This window comes from Desmodus rotundus, chromosome 3 (assembly GCF_022682495.2).
Source record: "Desmodus rotundus isolate HL8 chromosome 3, HLdesRot8A.1, whole genome shotgun sequence".
Classification (NCBI taxonomy): domain Eukaryota; kingdom Metazoa; phylum Chordata; class Mammalia; order Chiroptera; family Phyllostomidae; genus Desmodus; species Desmodus rotundus.
In genome coordinates, this window is record NC_071389.1 from 160,200,531 (window position 1) to 160,225,330 (window position 24,800).

Here is a 24,800-nt window from a genome sequence, read left to right on the forward strand (position 1 = left end):
GTGTTTCCTTATACTTCCTCACCATAATTGCAGGGATTATCATAGTTGTACATTTAAAAGAGGTATATAAACCAGACGTTTTCTGTAGATTTTCCCATTACAAGAGCCAGTCAGTAAATTCTTTGGTAAAGTGATAGAGTAACATTTACATTTATAGAGCTGTATAGTTGTCTAAGTGTACTAACTGCATTAACTTTTCCATATGTATTATAAACACCTCCACAAAAACAATGAAATAAGCATTGTTGTACTAAATTTCTAGCTGAGGAAGCTGAAGCTCAGTAAGTCAGGTAATGTTTTCAAGAACATGGCCAAGAAAACTTGAAAGAGCATGGAACAGCAATTAGTATCTAGTTTGTCTAAATTCTGCATATATATATTTATATAAACATCAAAACAGGTTGTTTTGATGTTTATATAAATAAACTACTCTCAATACATATATATACATATATATAAAACTTTTGTATATATATACAAAACTACTCAATACATTTATATATACATATACACACAGATAGAGGAGTTAGGTAAATATGCACGTACATATACATATATACATACATATGTTTACATAGGTATGCAATTTTTAATCTTAAGTATATATAATTTAAAAAAATCATACCTTACCCTTTCTCATAAAAAAATTCTTTTGGGAGTTTTAAACAATCACCTATAATAATAAATTTTGCTTCACATTTTTTCAAAGTAATTAACACAGAGGGTGTTTCATATTTAAGCACCTCATTTTTTTCAAAAGTAATTATGGGGTTGAATAAAACAAACTAATAGATGATGCATTCCTCGAATATTCTAATTTATTAATCCTATCAGCAGAGTAAAATATGTGACTGTTGTGAATATTAGATTTAGAACAATTAGTCAATGCTATTGTTAACAGAACCAACAGAAGACACAGTGGGATGGAAGGACAAATGTTTGCTGGTCAGAAACTTTGCTGGACTTCCTGCACACTTATGGGAATGTATTCAAATTTAGACAATGTCACTATTTCTGCTTTTTTTCCTTACTGGGATTTTGTGGTGAAAGCATCCACCTTAAACAAGCTGATAATAATTACATTACTTGGGCAACATAATTTACTTTCCTAATTGAAAGTGACAAGTATTGGAACGTGGCCAATTCTTCACATTCAAGCCTCCCAAGGAGTTTCTCATTGTGAAGTCGTTTTACTCCATTCCTCACAGTCTCCCTCCTCTCACCTCCCCTCCGTGGCATTTCTTACCTCGCTGACATAAATGCCGGTGTCTTCTTCATCATCCGTTCGGTAACAGACTGTCAGACCCAGCTTCTCTTGACTGCTAACACGGCACAACTCGACCTCCTGAGAAAAACACACGCACAACAACATTTATCTCAGAGAGAATTCCCACAGCAAAATGGAGAACTTTCTGGCACTCGGGGCTACCCTGGGATGTGTTCATAATTATTGCCCAATATTTGAAATGAAGTTGTTATCAAAATCACCAAAGTTTACCTTCAATGTTTTTCCTACATATTCAAGCCAATGTTTTCAATTTTGTTGTAAAGTTGAAAATGTGCAATTTTTCACATTAAATCATAAACTTAAAACTTCTTAGAAATCACACAATAAAGTATAAATACAATATGCATAAGTCAATAAGATGGAATCAATAAAATATTTGCCAATGTTTATAAAAATATTGAGAATCTCCATGGTTTTTTTTTGTATTTAAAAAAAACAAAACATAGTTCAAATAAAAACAGACTAAATTGGATTCTACATTAATTCTTCTTTTGAGTTCTATACAACATGATAGTTAGCAAGTATTTTGTGTGGCATAGGTCAAGGTTTTCTATTATTTGGTGGAAGCTCTTGCCCTTGGGATAAAAAGGGTTCATCCAGGCTGAAGAGAGAGACATCAACAATCATGGGGCAGAGGCAATGATTCAAAATGTAGCAGCAAATGAACAAGGAAATACATTTATTGAAACACATGGCTAAGGGGCTTGAAATGTCAGTCCTTAGGTAATGTATGTTGAATCTATTTCCTGACTGACGTTCAGTAAAATAATAATAAATTTCAGCGTATTTCATTTTTATATAATGAAATAGAATTATATGAGTACTACTCTCAGAAGCAGATGACTTTAGGATACATTGCAAAATTCCAAGGACTAAAACACAAATTGATACTCTCATCATGGAGAACTTGTTCCTATTGAATGGAGAATATAAGGCCCTTTAGTAAATAATCAGACGAGAAAGAACAAAGTAAAATTAAATCGAAAGTGAAGTCTGGATCAAGTTTCCAGAACCCAGGCTGTGTGGGAATTGCAAACTTGTCTGTCTCACTTAATAGTCTTTCTCCAGGGTCTAGTTCAGGGATTTGCAGAGTGTGGACGCTCAGCAAATGTTGTTTGAAGGGTGATCGTTACTATTTCGAAATCTTTCTTAATGCTTGTAACTTTTTGTAAATAATTAAATAGTCTTTTTCCTCTTTAACTGGAGGTAGATTTTGTGTGTGTGTGTGTGTGAATAAAAAGATTTTGAAAGTCGATAATAATAAAGTATCCATTTAACGGTTTATAAAATGAAGTAATTACCAGGACTAAATAAAGAAAAATTCACTTTAAATACGAAGTTACCTACCAGTATACTCTGCTACATTTGAAGAAGTACCTTCCCTTTCAATGTTACATTTCAGGGAGGTCTTTGTCTTTGAATAATGACCATTTGTTTTAATGACATGCTAAAAGCCACAGGTAAATCGTTAGCAAGGGTAGACTATCACGAGCTCGAGTGACCAATAATTTCACAGCTAATATGAAATCAAATAAAATTTAAATCTTTTATCTTGAGGCATGTACTGCAAATTGGTGAAATACAAGAAACTGTGAAGAATGATGACTTTCTTACTAGTGGGCAAAGATACTCTAAATTCCACTACAGTGGTTAAGAAGGGCACGGCATATGCTGAACAACTCAAAAAAAAGATGAAAAATCTTTTCACCGAAAGAAAAAATAGGAAAAAGTGACATGATCTGCCACCAGAAGCAGAAAGTAATACCAAGCAAGGATATTTTCAAAACTGGCAATAATTAATGCCTCCAGAGGGAAAGAACGCTTGGCTAAAACTATAACATTAGGAAGGAATTACAGCAACAGAAGAGCTTCAATTACAGCAATGAAGTACACAGTTAAGGAGTAAAGAAGTTCGTGATTCCTGTGAGGCCTACAAGGAAACCTAAACACTCCATAAAGAGCTGGGATTGGGACCTTTAAATTCAGGCAAAGGAAGAGCAGTAATGAGTGCTGAAAGCCACTGACTTTCGGTGTCCTTCCCACAGCACAGGAGGAGCTCCCTGCCCTGCGGGAAGGCATTTCGGGGGGAGGGGGGAGCATGCCTTTTGTGAGTGTTTTCTCGGCTCCCTCAGTGGCGTGCCCTGGCGTGCTGTTTGTGTAGACGATGCATATCACAGTATTTTGCAATTAAATGGAACCAGTATGTGAACATAAAAAGGGCAGAATCTACCAGTAAGACTTCAATACCACAAATAAAAGCATTCACCCATGAATCACAGGGGAAAGGAGCTTAAATAATAACTTTTCCATCTTGTCATTTTATTAGACCTAAGCCAATCAGTGGAACAGGCCCCCAAGTTACCTACAGCATCTTTGCTTACAAGGTCTCCCTTTTAAAGATGCTCAATGCCCTCATATTTCCTTTTAGCTTCCTGAAGTTCTGAAGGGCTGCCTATGTAGGTAGCCAGAGGTAGTTCAGGTTTGCCACCTTACCAGTCTCCTAAAACAAATCTGGCCTTTGGTGCGGTCTTCCATTTTCTCAAAAAGAGCCCTTAAGATGCAAAGGTAATTGACAAATACATGTTTCTTAGAGGGATCATCATTTAAATTACTTAAAAATGATGGTTGCTGGTACACACTAATAAAGATCGAAAATATGAAGCTTTAATTCAACAGACGAACTTTCTGGCATCACAATTCCAGGCTGTGAAGGAGGCTCCAGTGAGGTTTCCCCGATGCCACAACCCAGCCACTGTCAACCCCAAGTGTGCACCTGTGTTCCTGCCTTTGTCTGAGAATGCCTCCACCACTACACATCTCACAGTGGGACCCAGAAGCATACATTTTAGAATCAAAGTTCCTTTAATTCTGTGACAAAACAGCTTATAAGCAGCTACCTGTAGACCATTTTGTTTGTATGAGGCAGAGGTGGCTTTGTGAAGCCTCATTATCTGAAAGGAATTCTCTGGCACAGGTTTAATTTAGCATTCCCTTCACACTGCACCCCAGCCTCTGACTTCTGAAGGAACAACCTCCTGGTAATAGAGAATGTTTTCCCTAACAACTTTCATACCTTTCCCTCTGTCACTCGGAAGCCGTTTGATGAAAAACATAAAAGTGAAATGCTGCCTTCTGTACATTTTGTGCACAGAGACGATTCGCGAGTGTATACAAATCAAAGCTGAGCCTGTGCGGACGGCACTGCTCCCTGTCCATAAGTCATTCGTGACTGGGGTGGGAGAATCACTTCATAGATCTCATGAAACTACATTCATTTTGGCTTCAATGTGCTTTAGGATGCTGTGTTCTGGGAATATGTATAAAGTCCCTTAAAAAAATCAAATCATGGTATCTAATCCTGTGAGGGATTGATTATATGGAGATGGAGGGAAGAGTGTAAGATTAAAGTTTGTTAGTGAAGCTTGCTGTGAATCATCCTTCTAATCTTAAAATGACATGAGTGAGAATTTTACATAAATCGGTTATACTACAGTGCTGGAAAATTTATATATATTTATTTTTTAAGATTGGGGCTAGGGAAAAACAAGGAAAAGAAAAGAGAAGAAACTACATTTTGCTTTCTAGAAAGGACTCTCTTGCTGGAGGAAGACCTGAGGCTCGAGCCTGCCATGATTTTTTAAGCAAATTGTTTCCGAACTCTGAAGAGCCCTGAGGTCCAGACCATGAAGGTTTTTCCCCTGAGTGAGAAAAGTCCAAGGCTTAGATGTTCCAACAAAACATTTATTTAAAAAGTAATGAAGTGGAAAATATGAAAATTTTCACCCCCACAAGAGAAGCCTAGATACTCTATTGTGAAAATATTGCTTCAATGTCATTATCTTCTGAATAATGAAAACCACATGCAATACTTAGTAAGAAATAAATAATAAAACTCCTGGAATACCCAAGTTGCTATTAAAACATTTCAAGCTGTACACCCCAACTCTAAACACATAACAGTTGCTGCAACTAATAATTAAATCACCTTTCATAGAGACATTAGGGTGAATGCAAAAGCAATACGGCCAACGTCTTTACAGGAACATCCCAAACCCAACCCCTGATTTGACGGCTTCTTTTTCAGTGACACGGTTGTGAAATGTGGGCAGTGTTTAATCCCCAATTTCCTATTCTTACAGACTTTCTGGATTCTTTGGGAAATAAAGCTGTCACATTTTTTTATGACCTAGGTTGTCTGCTTCTCACTGTGGGCTCTGAATTGCCTTAGGAAGTCATAAATTACCCATTTTGAATGAATTTTCTACCTTAACAAAGATGAAAGAGTGATTTTGTTTACACTTTATAATTGGTGGAGGGAATGGATTCATGATGGCAGCAATCAATAATCGGAATCATGACTTGTGGGCCAGGAACGGAAACTTAAATCCGGGTGAGTGTGCGAGTGAGTGTGCGAGACGGCACACCAGAGTTGTATTGTTACTTCTGCTGCGCCAACCGGAGAACCAGGCCAACGGCCTGGATACCTGTCCCTGGATGGGCTTTTGCCCAGCCCTGCCCTGTCTAAGCCAAAGAACAAAAGCATGGGAGGAAACAAGGGAAACACTTCTGTTTATATCAGATAAAGTCCTTTTCTATTTTGGTTATGCAGCTTTTGAGAAACCTGCAGTTGCTTTTAGGTGTTAGGATCATGTAGGTTACCTTTGTAAGAATCCAGAAATCCAGGGTTTTTTAATATTTGCTTCTGAGTTTTGAACAACCATTAAAATGATCGTTTGTTAGCTTACGAATGGCACTGCTAAATATTCACAGTCATTTGTGGCTGGATTTTGTAATTTATATGTTAGCTCGTGGGTGGGTGGGTAGGTGGGTATTTCATCAAAATAGCTCAACATGCCATAAACAATGTGTAAAATAGAGGATTGATAAAACGTCATTTCCATAGTTGCTTTACTTTTAAAACATCCACTTCAAGCCCTCTACTCTCTGATCAGCTCAGATACTCTCCCATTCCCACCCTTCGCTCTTTCACTAGACCTTGAACGAAACAGCCCTTCCACTTCTCACTATCGATAATTCTGGCATGCCCTCTCCTCTCTCCCTGCCCAGCTTGGAATCCATAGTTAGTCATAACAATCTGTTGTACAGACCCACAGCTCCCTTGTTGTTCTCTGACTCCACTGTAGCACCGAGCCAAAGGTCAATCATGGTTAAGCCCAATTATACACTTCCTGTATTCCTACCTGAGTAGCTGTGTGGTCCTGCAGGAAAATGCACAAGCACAGCAATCACGCTGACTGCTCTCACTGTATATTCGCTAGCATGGTTCTCAGTTCCCAAATGGGCCATCTATGCTGCCTGACAACCACACTGTACTTCCCTTGTCAGGTGCACTTCTTTTCTCAAATTTCCAACAGACCCTGTACACTCTCAGCTGATGACCCTCACCTCATCGTTCATTGGACACTGGTAGACAATTACCACTTCAACTTTCCACTCTCCCATTCTGGTACTTCACACCTCTTTTCTCTGCTCCAGTGCCTTCTCTCTCTTCACTCTTAGCCAATCATCCTATTCCATGCTTCATGGAAAAAAAAGAAGTGATGACATTAAAACTACTTCATCTTCCCTCCACTCAGAGTATCAATCTAAATTCATCTGTAATTATCTTATAGTGTGTACTTGTATTATAGTGAAAGAAAAATATTCAATTCTGTCAAAAGCCAATGCCTCCTCCCCTCATTCTCTATTATTTCTTTTTAAATTTTTTCAGGGTTTTTCTCATGGAATGATTTCTTCCCTTCCTCTTGTGTTATCAGTTTCTCTTTCCTTTTTAGATCATTTTCATTGCTACACATACTCCCCCAAAAGCATTAATAAACCCACATGGGGTGGGCTAGGAGAAAATCCAATAGAGATGGTGATCAGCTCTAGGTTGGGGTTGTTGGAAGAACCTAAAAAAAGCACCTTGAAAGAGATGATGAAATTGACCTTGGTGTTCACCGAAACCAAATTCCAAGTAGAGATCACTATCCATGCAGAGGCACAGAGACAGGAAACAGCGTGTCTTGTTAGAGGAGCTTTAGTAGTTAATGAGTATGAAGCTAAGGATTTAAGATTTGGGTAGATGAGGTGGCGTGGCAAAAAATAAAACTGGAGAGGTAAATGAGGGCCATACCATGGGCAGAAGGCCACAGCTCATTAAGTAATTTGGACTCTGCCAGAAGAAGAGAGGAGTCGTTGTAAAGAAAATACAGTCTGATTTGCAGTTTGGAAAGATGGCTTCAGCAGAAGCATAGTGGTCTTGTTGGATTCTCACATAGGCTGGAGCACCAGAAGGAAACGGGGAAAATAGCGCGATGGGGTGGCAAAATTACTGATTGGAATGGGGGAAGCTGATAGAAGCCTGTCATGTAGGTCAGATGTGCAGAGACAAGGACAAGGTTGAGAAACTAACGTTTGCTGTAATATAAACTGACTCAGGGTGATGAGTACACGACTCTAGGAGAGAAGGGCTTGAATCCAAAATTTTCTTCCTGTACTTTCAACCCTTCCTGTCTACAACACATTTAAAAAGAGGAAATAGTACACCAAACTTTTACGTGAAAGTATGGTCCATTCTCTGAGAGGCTCAAACATCTATTGTCATTTTGATAGCACTGCTTTTCACCTGGTCCTGCTGTCTATTGTATCTCTACCCCTGGCATTTGTAGCTGTCTTTCATTCGAATTACTGAAAATAGCTTGTTCCAAAGAAAGTGTTAACAGCATTTCTTTGAGATTAGCTCTGTGCTCTCTGCAAAGTAAAGAGTCAAAAAGGACAGGCTGTGCCTTTGTGCCTTGGTAGTCCCTGATTCATTGACTGCACTGCTCGTGACACTTGCGGCCATGCTTTTGAGCTGATGTGCTTTCAGTAAAGAAGATACCATTTGCTTTCAGGATGCTGTTTTCAAGTGAACAAACACACAAAGACCCTCATCGTTTTGAAGAGGCAGGCGTTTACTTGACAAAGGCAAAATACCTGTTACCCGGATGGAAGGATCCACAGCTACTCTGGGGGGCAGGGTCAGCCCAGCAGAGCAGTAACAGCGAAAGGCAAACATTCACAAAATGGTCCTCCAGTGCACATTGAGAGGAATTCAATAAACTAGGTTATAAATACCAACTTTGGGGGACAAGCTATGGTGGTAACGGTTATTAGTACTTTATGTAATGGGAAACAACGTCATTGGCAGCCAACACTTGGGAATACTGGAAGCCCTGTCAAATATTTGGTAAAGAAGCTGAGACAGATATAGGGTATATGGATAGGGACAAAGTGGCAAAAAGGCCGAATCAAGAGACAGGGCTGGAGTGAAGGAGTATATTTAGGTTTAAAGACTGCTCCAAAGGACACAGAGTTTAGGAGAGATTTTTACTGTAAATTTGGGCTAAAATTTAATAAAGGAAAAGATTGCAGGACATGTTAACAAACAGAGCTTTTTTGAAATTGAATGGGGAATTTAATCTAAATTTATCAGATAACATTCCATTTATTATGCTTCATGTTGGGTCAGTACGTTAACATGCAGTGGCATTTTTTTTGTGAAGCATAGTGTGAATCCACTATTTTCCTCATTGAGGGTCAGATTAGTTGTAAAAATTATGCAGAAACTACATTGTAAAACATTACATAGGATAAATCTGTGTTCCTGGAAGTGGATCAAAGGAAAAAGTCTTTTATATTATCATATTTTATACCCAATGTTTAAGACATTGTTTGAACTATAATCAAATAATGAATTAAATTTTTTTCTTACTACAAAAAGCCATAATATTTACTGTCTGCCTTACTATGCTCATCCAAAGATACGGCACTGTATTCTAGCATCTGATGGGCAGTAACAATCTTGATCCACAAGATTAATTTTTAAAAGATGGTGGTGTTCCACACCTCCAGATTATACCACAGCATAAAATAAAAAAGTTATTTGTAATTACAAGGCAATTAATTGTAGGTCACTGGCTGATTCTGAATTCATGCATTAATCCATATTTGGTAGGTTCTACATTTTGCCATAGGCCTCGATCCCAAAGTGTCCAAAGAATTCATTTGATAGCACAGATTTGAGATGTTTCCTGTTCTATCTCTTCTTTTTGGAACTGGCTCTTCCTAGTTATTTTTTAATGCCAGTCTATTATGATACATGAAATGCACTGCATCTTTATTTTCCTGGCAATAAAACTCTAATAACATGCATTAAGACCAATTAGCAGACCTGAATATCTCCTGATCTGATGAATGAGAAAGGAGGGTCTCCATTTATCTATTTCAGATATTATACATTGAATTCCAGACTGGGAGACGCCCGAGTCCATGTTGACACAACAGAAATTTGTCAGTCCTCCTCAGAACTTCTCTTTATCTGAAAACCATTCAGGAACTTTACCAGCATGTGTTATTAGGGAAACATAAAGGGAAGATTAACAACGCAGCAGAAGAAGGGGAAATAAATAAACCTGTTGACAAGATGAACTTTATTTCCATCAGCTGGTTACTGGAGCAGGAAATGCAGGCTTTTCTAATGAGGTCCAGGGCTATTATTGCAAGGTTTTTTTTTCCCTAAGCTATTTCATAGTGGGGCTAAGAGCTTTTTCCATGGTCATCAAAACAGAAAAAAAAATTACAAGACTTTTAAACCAGTCAGGGTCCCATAAATGTCATAATAATTGTTCCCAAATTATTTGTTTTCCTATTCTTGCTCTTGTTTGGAAAAGTAGCACTTTCATATAAGTAATTGTGTTCACATTACCTCATAGATATTTCTGACCTAACCAAGGAAACTGAACACCAAAAATAGAACCATTACAAAATATAACAAAAGGCTATAAAATGTGGGAAAAAAAATTTGTGTTTTACTCAACATTTCTACCTTTTCTTCAAAAACACTCACAATGTTTGATGACTTTTTTTTTCAATCGAGAAGCAAGAAATGCTTTTTAAATAGACCTATTCTTAGAAAGGAGAAAGGTCATTTTGGGGAGCTGTGTACATTCTTAAATACTAGAGCAGCTTCCTCTAAATGTATATAACATGAGTTAAAGGCACAGTTACATGTCCACATATTTTCTAAATTTCATCATAACTCCTATTTGTACCCAGAGGATCCACAATTAACAATAAACTGTGATATTTACCACTGATATTATCTTATCATTGTTTAAAAAATGCAATAAGTGATGGTATAAATGTTTGTGAGCTTGTAAATTTTCATAAGAATATATAGACTCTCACAAAGGTATTGATTTTTGTTCTAGATGATTTAATTTTCCCAATGACTTGTGCATGGGTATGTAACTGTATGTTTGCCTGATCATGATGCCAGTTTGAGTCATTTTAAAGATATTTGAGTAGCATTTTATGATATTAGATAGGTAATTAAATAAAATAATCAGATTTAAAATTTTTATTTATTTATTAAAATTATTTTATGGCTGTTTGCCCAACGACTTTTTGAACTGCTGTTTCCTTGGGCCTTTGAAGAGTAGGCATGTTTCTCTATTTGTTGTTAATAAGATTAGTCTGATCACTTGGCCACTTGAAAACTAATTTCAATCATTGCGTTATGTATTCTGCAGTCTGGTTTAGTAACTACGTACAAAACCACGTAGAATCAGCAAAATTAACCTGACATATCGGCATCTGTTCACTCCCTCATAATTTATAACAGCAAAGTATCACCAACGTCCTCGGTGCCCACAGTATCAGAGTTCTTGAATAAATAAGGGAACACCCAAACAACGGAATCTTATGACTCTGAAGAACTTTTATAACATGAAAGTGATCACAGTAAACACTAAATAATAAAGCAGCACACAAGTTTAAATAACGCATAATGTCTCTGTTATAAAGTTGCTGTTACAATGATGATTCCTTTCTTTTTAACTATACCCTTGTATTTCCAAACATTCCTTACTTAGAATCAGAAAAATAAGTGTACATAGCAGAAAGAAGGAAGGAGTTCCTATCCTTTGTGACAGCACGGATGGAACCAGAGAGCATTATGCTAAGTGAAATAAGCCAGGCGGTGAAAGACAAATACCATATGATCTCACCTGTAACTGGAAGCTAATCAACAAAACAAACAAGCAAGCAAAATATAACCAGAGACATTGAAATTAAGAACAATCTGACAGTAACCAGAGGGAAGGTAGGAGTGGATAATGGGGGGGAAAGGGTGAAGGGTTTGCAGGAACAACCATAGAGGACACATGGACAAAACCAAGGGCAGGAAATCAGGGGAGGGAGGTGGGGATGCCTGGGGTGGAGGGGACGTGTGGGGAGAAGAGGCAGAAAATCGTATTTGAACAACAATAAAATTTAAAAGTATTTAAAAAATAATAAAAAAATAAAATACAAGTATCAATCACTGAAAAAGTAATAATGTTCTGTATATCATGAAGCTTCAGGTCTCTATTCTTTCCCTTCTACCTGATCACCTTTTTTACTGGAAAACACTGATTAGAAAGCAACAAAAGAATGTAATTTGATTAATTCCGTGGAGTGAGAAGAGAATAAACACAAATATCAAAGAAGCACTGTGCGTGAGTAAGAAGCGCAAGTGCTGTAGAGGCATGTCTCACCTGGCCCATGAGCAACAGAGAAAACTAGTTAATAGAATAAGGTCTTTGGAAAATGTGGGGTAGTGGTTTTGAGGCCTTAGCTAATACATGAAGAATAAGATGCAATCAATGAATTTTCAATACTTGGAAGTTTGCAATTTCAAAATATTGCATAGCTTAAAAATTTTATTTTAACTTTATCCAAAGGAGCTACACATGCTAAACCTCAGTTATTTTTAATACCAAAGTGCAGCCGAGCTTTACAGCTATGGAGTGCCAGCACCTGACGTTCTTTGGGCCTGTGCTGGGGCCAAATCTCTACATGTTGAACAGGTTGGACCTAAGGATTCTCCACAAACCCGATCATCTTCCCAGCCTGGCTAATAACATCACCACTGTGCTAACCATCCTGGTTTAAGTCTTCAGGATTATCTTGTATTCTCCAACTTTGGCCTTTTACAAATATTTGGTCATTGCCTACAAAATTATTCTCTTTTCCCTGTTGTTTCTATTCCTTCTGTTGTTTCTCTAGTTAGGCCCACATTTTCTCTTTCTACCTGTTCTACCCCCTTGAATCCATCTGGAATATTACTTATTGATTAATCTTTATAAAATTAATCTTTGAACATGTTGTTCCATGCTGAAAGGCACTAAATGGTTACTACTGATTATTGAGTTAAGTGCAAAATTTTATAACTGACTTTTCAGGTCCTCTTGTAATTGGATCCCAAACAATGTTTTTCCCAATATCTCCTGTTCTTCTGCTCAAAGATCTGATGACCTGGCCAAACTGGAATACGAGTCATTTCCATTCTGTCATACGTACCCTCTTCCAGCTCCCAAAAACGTAAGCCACCTCCTTTACTGTCCTAATTGAAATTCGACCCTTGAACTTGCAGAGCAGTGACAATACATTCAGTTTTGTAGGACCCTGCGAGTCATAAGGACCACTGCCTACTTGTTGAATAAAAGCATCCATTTCCACCCGACATGCACCCACCAATCAACTGTGCCATTTTCATAAACATTCATAGCCGTGAACATAAGTGAATTGTAGCTATGCATGACAACTAGGATCAGCAGGGTCCCAATTTCCAGTAAAAAGTACAGGTTTCAGAAAAACACATTCAGAAAGAAACATTGTTTTAAGCTACACATTTATATGACAAAAGTATAAAGATAAGCGAGATACTGGCAAAAGTCAAATTCAGGATAGAGGTTACTGCTATGGGGAAAGGTAAGGAGCAGGACTATGGAGATGCACGCACAGGAGTAAAATGTCAGGGTGATACTTTTTTCCCTAGAACTAGATGTTGAGTAGACAGGTATTTAACCATCTCTATTTGAAGAAAAGTTGACATTGTAGCATTGTAGTAATCAATCTCTTTTTAGACCTGCCTTACAGTCTTATGCCATTGTCCTATAGGTACAATAGAGAAGAAGGGAAAATAAAAGACATATTTTAGCTCTTTATGATGCCAAAAGCATAAAGACAGGCCAAGGTCACCTCTCCTCCTGGGGTGGCTCTGGGAACGTGTCATGGCATGTACCCCGTGGTGGGTGTGCTCCATCTGGGCCAGTCAGGCAGGGCGACAGGGGAGTGGGAATCAGAGCATCGGGATCAGCAGAAGCACCATTGCCACATTTGAAGCCAGAAGGAAGGGCAATGTCCAATTTTATGGAGTAGCAGAAAATAAGTTTTGAGAGCTTAGTTGAAACATACCCTAAGGATTTCTAGAAGCTTCTGGGAGGACATGGAGGGGAGATGTGGGAAAATTTAAAAACTGTTGGAAAGGATACAGCCAGGAAAGTACTGTTTTTTACTGTCTGTGTTTTATCTAAACATAGGTGTCTTCTAAGGAAACAGGGTAACTCTCATCTGCACACTTAACATGGATAATAGATATTAATACTGAGGGTAGTGATTGTATATTTCTTTTATCTTAATGTTACCTTACATGACATAAAATAAATATTGCATGAATGAATGCGAACATCCAACAGCACTCCTCTAAAACAACCTTCGAGTGTGTCTGGCACTAGATATTAGGGATACCATTTTTAGAAACGAAAGAAGACGCACGACGTCATAGCACTACTGCGCTCTCCTACTAGTCTTCTAATACCATTCGGTGCACCCAACTTTAACACAATATCTACTCTAGGGCAAGCGTGGGTGTGAGGGAAAGGGCCCATGAAAGCCGTGTCTCCACAGATTTGTAAAGGGGACAGAAACATGTCATACAAAGACAGAGTGATTTACGTACACACGAAAATCTAGAGACACACACATACAAACACACCCCTCTGCAACATATACTGGCCCTTAAAGGCTGTCCTTTCCAGCTTGGCCATGCCACTGGTGTCCAGCACCCCAGGTAGTTGCTCTCTCTGAATGCTCTTGACTAAAATGCAGAAATTCTGCAAATTACTTCTATAATGGGCAATGGAGAGGAAAAACTGGCTGAAATGCAACAGAGGAAAAGCCAATTTGAATCCTATAAAATGTTTTCTAATGATGGAGGATATTAGGTCTTGGGATGATCTCAGCAGGAGAATGTAAATGTGTTGTTACAGGAGGGACTTAAAAAATCTCAGTGAAAAACCGACTTTAACTGTCAGCTGGGCAAACATCTGCAGCAGAGGAAAGGCAGGACCTTTTGAACCTTCCAGCATTATAATAATTGTTGAAAACTTATGTGTGACAGAGAAAATCATGCAATTCACTGCCGGGTGTTGAAAAGTAAAGGACATTGTCATGTCAAAAATTCATTCTTTACTTTCTAGGGAAAAAAGCTCAGTTTAGTCTTCAAAATATGGTTTTGTGGCAGGGTGGTCTAGCAATGAGAAGCAGCGGATGCCTGCCTTAATTAGGGTTCTCCTAACTGTTGCAAACCTTTCACTTAAAGAAAATGTTCATTTTAAGAATCTTCGACTTTCCACTGTGAAAAGAAGTTTTGTTAATGACCACACTGTGGGCAGACCACAGTCCGCTGCTGCTCCTAGATTTCGGCTCTTCCTTTCCTAGACTTTGTGAGCAGTGTATTCATGTACATCAATAACCACAACCCTATTTGCAAAGAAGAAAGAAAGGAAAAAAATGTGTCATGCAGAGCTGAACTGTGGACTTCTCATCAGTGCTGGGTGGTCCTCTGAGACTTTCATTTCTTTCCTTTGCAAAAGTAGATGAAGTTTAAGTACATTCCTGTGTATTTAATTTAAAAATATCAGCCACTCTATTGTTCAGAACGAAGTCCGTTTAATCAAAAAAAAAAAAAGGTCTCCTAATTCCTCAGATAACTTCCATGCATGAGGTAATGAACAGTTTAGGATTTGGGAAGTATGCTTCACAGTAATCCCTTAGGTTTTTCTATTGCACAGAATTTACTACCTATTTTGCTAAATGCCTACAGAGAATTGGTCAAGTTCATGCTTTTCCAGTTAAAGCTACTGAAACTCTTCAGTTGTGAAAACAGCCTAATGAAAGTAACCTCCTTATCCTCCTTCTGCACTCGCAGACTCTTCAGGAGCGAATGTCTCACATAAGTAGGCATGGCCTCAATGTGTTTTGGGGCTATTTGGGTGAAAAGAGAGAAGTCTTGGAGCGAGACAGACCAGTCTAGAGGTAAACAGGCTGCAATTGCTGCCAGCTGTGACATTACAAATACGACTGCATTCCCTGCTGTCATCTCACTTATCAATTTTGACAGGTGACTGTCTTGACTCCCTGGAACATTCATCAAAGAGGACAAATCGTGCAAGTGTCAAGCTTGCCAGAATGACTTTGGTTAGCAGTTGACTGTAAAGAAAATAGGGCTCATAAGCACTTGTCATGCAGGGGAAAAGTAACGGTCTACCTAAATAGTTTCTGCTTATTTAAAAAAATGCCCATTCATTCATTCATTCATTCATTCGAATCTATACCATCCCCACCACCTCGGTTCAAGTCTTTTTCATTTCATACCTGGACAAAAAAAATGGCCTCTACTTTATCTCTCTTTTGGAGGGCGGTTGTTCCTCCAAATTTGTTCACACTCTCACAAAATGGGTCCATCTGGAATACCAATTTGACTCCATCATGCCCTTTGTAACATGGAATTTTCTTTCTATTGCCTGTAGTATAAAGCTCAAGTTTCATATTGTGACATAAATGGCATTCCCTTATCTGGCCCCTCCATACTTGTCCCGCTTCATCCTGTACCTTTCTTCACGTCTCAAACTTACTGCCCAGGTAGACAGAACTATTTGCAGTTCCTCGAACCTGCTGTGCTTGATGCCTTCAGAAGCTTGCACTTGCTCTTGCCTTAAATGTCTGTTGTTCGACATTCTTCTCAGGTGACATTTCCTCTCTGACCATTCCCCAAAGACTTAGTCACTGGTTTGTTTCTCTGGGCCACTTATGTATTTTATTATTGCGTATGTCTCACAGTAGTGTAATTATATGTCTTCCTGTTTCCACATTTAGACTGTGAGCTCCTTGATGGAAGATAGGACCTTATTTATTTTTGGCTTACCAGTGCTCAGCATAGCATCTGAAATGTCATATTGCTCTGAATTTATCTGAGTGCCCATAGCTGCAAGTAAAACATACATCATAGTAGAAGTGGAAGTCATCTCAAAATCTTTGTGTCTAAAAGAAAATTTAATGTAATATGACAAATAAAATGTAAAAAGCCCGCATATTTAATCATTTATTATGGAATACCATGATCTGTGTTTGCATGCAGAAGGTTTGAGACCTTAGAGTGCAATTTGCTTTTCTTTTCTTATTTTCCCTAGCTTTTATCGAGGTGTTGACATACAGAAAAATCGAAGGTGTAAAATGTGATGATTTGATTTGTGTATGTATTGTGAAATGACTATCACGATACGCTTACCTGACATCTCCGTTCCCTCACGTAATTACTTTTTTTCTTAACTTTCAAGGATATCATGCAGCACCGTTAATCTTCACCATCACTGGGTCCCTGGGACTTACACAGTAACTGGAAGGCTGCGCCCTTGACCAATGTCTCCCTGCATCCCCACCACCCAGTCCCTGGAAGCCGCCATTCTGCTGTCTACTTCCTCTTAATAAAGGACACAGGCATTTGGGCCTGCTGTGACACTCAGATTATTTTTCTTGTGTGCTGCTCACAATTGATGTTTCAGGTGCCTGTACTTAGACCCTACCATCCATAAGGCAAAATTTCTCTCCTGAAAGTTCATTTTCTTCTTTCTCCTTGAGTATTCTAACTCAAGGTGATAAAATTAACAATTATTATGGTTAAATGTTATATACATGCAGAATATAATATTATATATAACATTTAACCATATATATGTGTGTATATATTCCAGCCATTGTACTACATATTCTCATCCTTTATCTCATTTAATATTAAGGAATGTTTATTATTAATGGTATCTTCTTTGCACAGATGATGAACCCAAGGCTCAGAGAGGTCACATGGGTACTAAACAGTGGAGTGTGACTTGAAGCTGATTACAAATATACCTAAACATAATTTTCCTTTCAATCAGAGTGCTGCGATCAGCCCTTTTACTTGTTGGGAACAAAAAGTTTGAAGGGTTTTCTTGCAAATTAATTGATAGGTTATTTATAGGGGACAATAAAGAAAGACTTAATGAGAGCAATTTACATAGTGGGAAAATGAGCACAATAGTTGGGGTGTCATAAAATACTCTAGACTCTTTTTCGGGTACTTGATCTGATAGCCATCAGCTCCCCCTGCGTTACTATGTTGCAGACATTTACACTTTGTTTTATAGCTGCTACACAGTTATGCATGTGTTCAAGATCATTAAGAAAAATGACAGGGAATGACTCTAAAAATAATGTTTCTACACCTGAGAAAAGCCCCTGAGAGAACATACGACCTTCACTGCTTTGACGGACAAGAAGAATAGAGCCTGAATCTGGAATGGTCATTCTGGCTTAGGAGTGGAAATAATGTTAATACTGTTCCTTCTCTGAGAATATTCACATGTGCTGCTACCTATATGAATTTTACTTGGTTTGTGGGCCTATTTACCCATCCAACATTGGGTTTTATTGCATGCAATTGCATCACTAAAAATACGTATGGTGGATAAATCCCCAAGCACATCATTTGAAAAATGTATACCTTCAAATGAAAACAGAAGAAAGTAAGCAATGGAAACTCTGACAGTCACCTGGGCTATATTATGTAGAGAAACAAAATTTTGGAGTCTCATCAACTTTTATTTGGGAGGGAGAGATTTTATTACTTTCTGTGCATATCAGACAGGAAGGAGTTAGATCTTTCCTAACTAGAAACAGCACTGTCTTCACTCAGGGAATCATAGTTTTCTTTAGAATTTCCCAACTAGATTGCTCATATGTTGTTAAAGCATATTTAAAACTTTTGTTTAAAAGGATTTACCACTGTGTTTACTTGGCAGGTATTCATGTATAAGTCAATGAAAGGAAAAATTCTTTAAGGATTATGAGCTTCCTGGCTATAAAAAGGCTCAACAGCTGTTCCTGGATTCTGTAGTTACTTATAAACATCCTCTTGGAAAAACACTATCCTTCCAATGGTTATTTAGAAGTTCCAGACCTTTCTCATAAGATAAACCACAGGTAATCACACTTTTTTGTGTGTTTATAAGAGAAAGGTGGAATATTATATACTCTTGATAATTATACACTCTAAAAAAAGAACACATACTCACTATATGCCAAAGGGGAATTTTCATAGGGAAATAAAGTAATGAATATCTATTACTTTTATAAACATAAAATATTTTTTAAGAGAAAAAAGAAATTCTTGTGGAGTACCTGCTATTTATTAACTGCCTGTGATAGATGAATCTTTAACTTTCACACGCTTCTCTTTCCTTTGTCAAATAAATTGTGTATGCTTCCAAAACCTCCTTCCGGGTCAATGGTACCATGTCAAAGTTCTCTGAATTTTAATTCTCTGCTGTCTAAATGGCATTCAATTGTTTTTTAATTCAGTTTTTAATTTTAAAGTTCTGCCTTTAATATCTCTTAACATGACTTGATTACTAAAATTGCTTTTATATTTGAAAAAAGAGCTCTTATGATTCTCCTTTAAGAGCTACATTAAAAAAAACAGGTTTCTATAGCAAATTCTTTTTTTTTGTTACTGCTTCTTATAAAATTTTTTATTTCCTACTAGGAAGAATCTGTAGCTTTAAAACTTGGTCTTCTCAGGAGAATGCAAGAATAAGTGGATTCAATGTATTTTACAGCATAAAAAAGTTAAGATTTAGCTTTCAACATGTTGCTACTGAAAAGCAAACTGAAATATGAAAAGAGAATATCTACAAGAGGGCAAGAATAATGAAATGAATGCACAGGGAAAAGAGTACTTGTGAGACTGGTCAAATTTTAACTTTGGCTGCTGAATAATTCTGCTATAGAACTCCACCTCACAGTTAGGCTTGGGTCCCAGACAATGGCTTCCATGACCTGGTCAGCACCAAGTCCAGACCCATGTTGCCTTGAATCTCCTGTCCTTACAGAGGAAATCTGGTCATTTAAAATCCGATGATGTAAATAAAAAATCTTAGTCTAATCAAAGTGGTACTGATTTTTTGCCATTCAGTTTCCCATTTTCTCAGGCTCTCCCGTTTATGATGAATATAGGTGTAGATTATTTCTTGCTGTATTTCTAAATACTACAGTCCAGTGCTTCAGCTGTAAACATCATTATTACTGATGATATTTTTCTCTAGATTTAAAATGAACCAAAACATTTATTTCCCTCATCACTACATTCCAAACGCCCTACTAGCCCATGAAGAGGCAGAGTCAGGTGTTTTGTGACTTGTATGCCTGTGTGTGTGTGTGTGTGTAGTATTTTTAGTCAAGTTTACTAGAAGAGTAAGTAACAATTTCCAATTTAAACCACAAAAATTATAACATTTTAAATTTGAAGAATATTTAATTTGAAGAATTTTTAATTTTTAATTTGAAGAATATTTAATTTGAAGAATAAAGCAACTGTATGGAAAATGAGAACATCTAAGGAGCTTCAGCTCTAACCCCCCTTAAAAATTTAAACTTTAGATTTGCTAGCCTGCAAGTATATTTAGAGTTTAGTCATTACTTCAATCATTCTACTGTGTACTTGGCACTTGAATGACAAACATGTGTAACATAAGGTCCTCCACACTGATGAAGCTCGGAGACTTATGGGTGAGCCCAAAGAGAGAACAAATAATAATAATAATACAATAAGGCAAGTGGTGGAGGATACAGAGACCAGAAATCAAGACCCAGTGCTTATTTAGACTTTAAAAAATATTTTTTTATTTACTTTTAGAGGGAGGGGATGGGAGGGAGAGAAACATTAATGTCAGGGAGAAACAGTGATTGGCTGCCTCTCATATGCACCCTGACCGGGGACTGAACTTGCAATCCAGGCATGTGTCCTGACTGGGAATCAAATCTGTGATCTTTTGCTTTGTGGGATGATGCCCAACCAATTGAACCACACTGGTAAGAGCCCTAGTGTTTATTTAAATGAATAACTATACCAATATCTTAGGATTATTTAATTGATATCTGTCAATTATTTAACACTTAAAGCAACATTTTTGACTCTGTTTTTATTTCTACCTCCATCAAAAAGTCAATGAATCATCAGTTTACAAAGGAAGAGAACAAATAAGGAAGAGGAAAAAAAGGAAACTATAAAACAGCCAGAAGCAAATAATAAAATTATATTAGTAAGGCCTTACCAATCTTTAAAGAAAATAAATAGATTAAATTATTCAATCAAAAAGCCCAAAGTAGCTGGATGAATTAAAAAAAATAAGACCCAGCCATATGCTGCCTACAAGGGACTCACTTCAGCTTTAAGAGCATACATAGGCTCAAAGTGAAGGAGTGAAAAAGAAGTGAACATGGAAATGAATGCTCAGAAAACACCAGGGGTAGTTATACTTCTATCACACATAATAGACTTCAAGTCAATAACAATAGACAAAGAAGGTCATTATATAATGATAAAAGGGTCAGAATACTAAGCAAATGCTAACAAATCTGAAGAGATAAAGAGACAATAATATAATACTAACAGCACCCTCTTTTACCAATAGATGATCAATAAGAAATCAATAAGAAAACATGGAAAATCAGTAAGTAAATATTGGAAATCAATAAAAACATTGTACTTGAAATGTAGACCAATGGACCTATCACACACAGAGAACATTCAGTCCAACGGCAGCAGAATACATTCTTATCAAGCACACACAGAACATGCTTCAGAATTAGTCATGTGTTAGTTCACAAAGCAAATTTAGCAAATTTAGAAGATTGACATTTTATTGTGTATCTTTCTGACCATAATGGCACAAAAATAGAAATCAGTAACAGAAGAACAGCTGGAAAATTCACAGATATGCAGAAATGAACACACACTGCTCAACACCCAATGGTCAAAAGAGAAATCAAAAGGGGAATCAAAACATCACTTGAAACGAATGGAAACAAAACGTGCCGAAATCTAGGCGACACAGCAAAAGTAGTCCCCAAAGGGAAGGTAGGATGATAAAAGCCTACGTTAAGTACAAAGAAAGATCTAAAATAAACAAGCTGATTTTATAGCTCAAGGAACCAGAAAAATAATAACAGAATAATCCCAAAGTTTAAGCAAGAATATAACAGAAATAAATGAAATAGAGACCAGAGAAACAACAGAAATGGTTGATGAAGGTAAATGCTGACTTTTTGAAGATATACAAAATTGACATACCTTTACCAGACAAAGAAAAAAAAGACAAGACTCAAATAAAATCAGGAATGAAAGAGGAAACATTATAATTGAGACCACAAAATACAAAGGGTCATAACAGACTGCTATAAATAAATATACAACAACAAACTGGATAACCTCGAAGAAAAGAATAAATGTCTGGAATCATACAACCTACTCAGACTTAATCATGACAATACCAACAATGTGAACAGTTGAGTGAGCGGGAGATTGAAACAGCAAAGAAAAACCCAGGACCAGATCGTTCTACTGGTGAGTCTATGAAACATTTAAAGAAGAAATAATTCCAATCCTTACCAAATTCTTCCAAAAATTTAAAGAAAAGGAAACACTTCCAAACTCATTTTACAATGCCAGTATTACCCTGATACCCAAACTGGATAAAGACACTACAAACCATGAAAAATACAGGCCAATATCCCTGATGAATATAGGTGCAAAAATTCTCAAGAAAATATAGTAAACTGAATTCAACACATTATAAGAATCTTACAGGAAGATCTAGTGGGATTTATCCCTGAAATGCACGAATGTTTCAACATATGCAAATCAATAAATGTGATACACCACATTAATAGAATGAAAGATAAAAATCATATGATCATCTCAATGGATGCAGAAAAAGCATTAGACAAAAATTCAACATTCTTTCATGACTAAATATTCTCAGCTAATTGGGGATAGGTGGAATGTACCTCAACATTATACTGGCCAAACGTGACAAGCCCACATCTACCATACTCAGTGGTGAGAGGTTGAAAGCTTTTCCTCTAAGATGAAGAACAGGACAAGGGTGCCCCTCCTACTACTCCTACTGCCAGAGCAATGAGGCAAAAAGAAGAAATAAAAGGCAACCCAATCAGAGAGGAAGAAAATTGTCTCTGCATATAATATGATCTTATATGCAGAAAATTCTAAAGATCCCACGAAAAACTGTGTGAATTAATAAACAAATTCAGTAGAATTGCAGAATACAAAATTGACATACAGTAAGCAGTTGAGTTTCTATACACTAAGAATAAAATAGCTAAAAAAGAAAGAAAATAACCCCACTCACAATAGCATCAAAAACAGTAAAACACTTAGAAGTAAATTTAACCGAGGAGGTAAAATACCTGTCCACTAAAAGCGGTAAGACTTTGATTAAAAAAATATTTGAAAAAGACACAGATAAATGGAAAGATATCCTGTGTTCATGGATCAGAAGCATTAATATTGTTACAAATGTCCATATTATACAAAGCCACTTCTAGATTTACTGTAACCCCTTTCAAAAATACCCAATGGTATTTTTCACAGAAATGGGAAAAAAATCCTAAAATTTGTATGGAACCATAAAAGACTTCAAAGGGTAAAAGCAGTCTCAAAAAATAAGAACAAAGCTGGGGGCATTTCTAACAGGCAAATTTGTATGAGTTAACTTGTTCTAAATGGGAAAGCTAATGTCAGATAATAGGAAGAGGTGTATGACTTGCTACCGACTGGTACAGTATGGTACTAGACACTGACCGATGTGTGGTCATATGAGTGGATGTGCCCTTTTTATGAAAAGCTATAAAATGTGGTTGATATGTTTGAAATGTTAAAATATGTGTAAAATTAAGCCCTATTTGGATTCCTGCCACTGGATTATATTGCCTCCGGTAGGAAATGCAATATAATCCTTATTTGTGATTTACTTTATATTTAAAAAGACAGCTTTCCTTTCTTTGCCCCTATGGAAACAGTTTATCAAAGCAGAATAGAAGTTACTGGGAAAAAATGAGTTGAAATGCAAATGTTCACCTGAAACACGGCCTTTCCCAAACACCTTTCAGTAATGCAACGCAGTCATTGGAATGCGTGTCATGAGTATCTTCGAATAAAAGTTGAATGTCAGCATTTTGATAAAATTCATTTACATAGTATAAGGAATCTTCTTTTTATATCTAGAGTCCTACTAAAATAAATGAGCTTATGGTTACATTGTTTAATAAGCTATTTGGAAAGTTAAATTTGCTTTTCACTGTTTTCTTAGGAAATAAGGTTTAGTGTTGTCATAATCACTGAGGCGAAAAATAAATTTGTCTCATATTTGTTTTATGAAATTACATGACCAAATTAACACCAATACTAATCTCATTTCTTTCAGTAAGAAGTCTAAAACAGTTGCAATAACTTTGATGACTATTTCCAACTTTGTGGCATTTTCATTCTAGTCACTCCCTAAGGAGGACCTTTTTTGTTAAAAAAAAAATAGAAAGTCAAAACTTAGGGGAAGTCATTCAACTTAATAAACATGAGGATTCAAATTAATAAATTGTGAGTCATCTCTGCTTGGAGTATTAGGATTATATGAAATGTGGTTGCAAAACCTCAGCCTTGATTAAGATTCAACAGGTATAAAAACTAGGACAACCATATAATGTATTGTGGGACTAGGACGTTTTTGAAAGTGGAAGAGGATGCTATTTATAATTACACCGGAGCATCAGTCATATGTGGGGATGGTTAGAGCAAACCAGGAGGCATGGTTATCCTAACATGAACCAAACCCCCATAATTTTTCATCTACGTCGATTAGCAAGTCTGTTTACTTGGGTTCTCCATGCACATCATCCTTGTTAGAAAGGCAACAAAAAATAAATAATATTTTTTCTTTTATGATCTGGCATGAGTGTATGCTTCAATCCATTTACTTTAATTTCTAAGCTGTTAATTGAATTATTTTGAGGAAAAAAACATAGACTTTCACACTTTATTTTACGTTTCTATTCCCCACCAGCTCTCTTCCTTTCCCCCCACTTAGCCCTTTGTATTTGTTCTCAGGACACTGCAAGAACAGTAGCAGCAATGATCAATAGTTCCTTCACTCATCCTGCAAATGCTGCTGAGTGCCCACTGCCCACCAGCCAGGGCCTACGCCAGGCCCTCCTGGTGATGGATAATTAGAAAGACAAACTAGAACAAAAAGCTAAGTACATAAATTGTAACCCAGGGCATAATGACTAAATATATATATTTAGAGAATGCAATGTGAGAGTTCAGTGGTGAGAAAGAAATTTGAGAAAGGCGTCTGGGGAGCAGAGAGGCCCATAAGTAACGGCACAGAGTGGAAAAGCATGTGGCTTCCTCCGAGTGTCGCTGCGCTGTGGAGTTTGACCCCAGAATGCCTGGGAAAGTGGGGTGGTGGCAGAG

At 37.1% G+C, this 24,800-nt stretch overlaps 1 protein-coding gene across 2 annotated transcripts in view; it reads right to left on the bottom strand.

The window, feature by feature from the left end:
• The window catches only part of PDZRN4 (PDZ domain containing ring finger 4), a 315,710-nt gene that overhangs the window by 17,914 nt on the left and 272,996 nt on the right, over window positions 1-24,800 (bottom strand). For both annotated transcript variants that reach the window (XM_045184393.2, XM_053921658.1), the window contains one exon: window positions 1,247-1,345. In XM_045184393.2, the coding sequence (XP_045040328.2) occupies window positions 1,247-1,345 (99 nt within the window). The remainder of the gene's footprint in view (window positions 1-1,246; window positions 1,346-24,800) is intronic.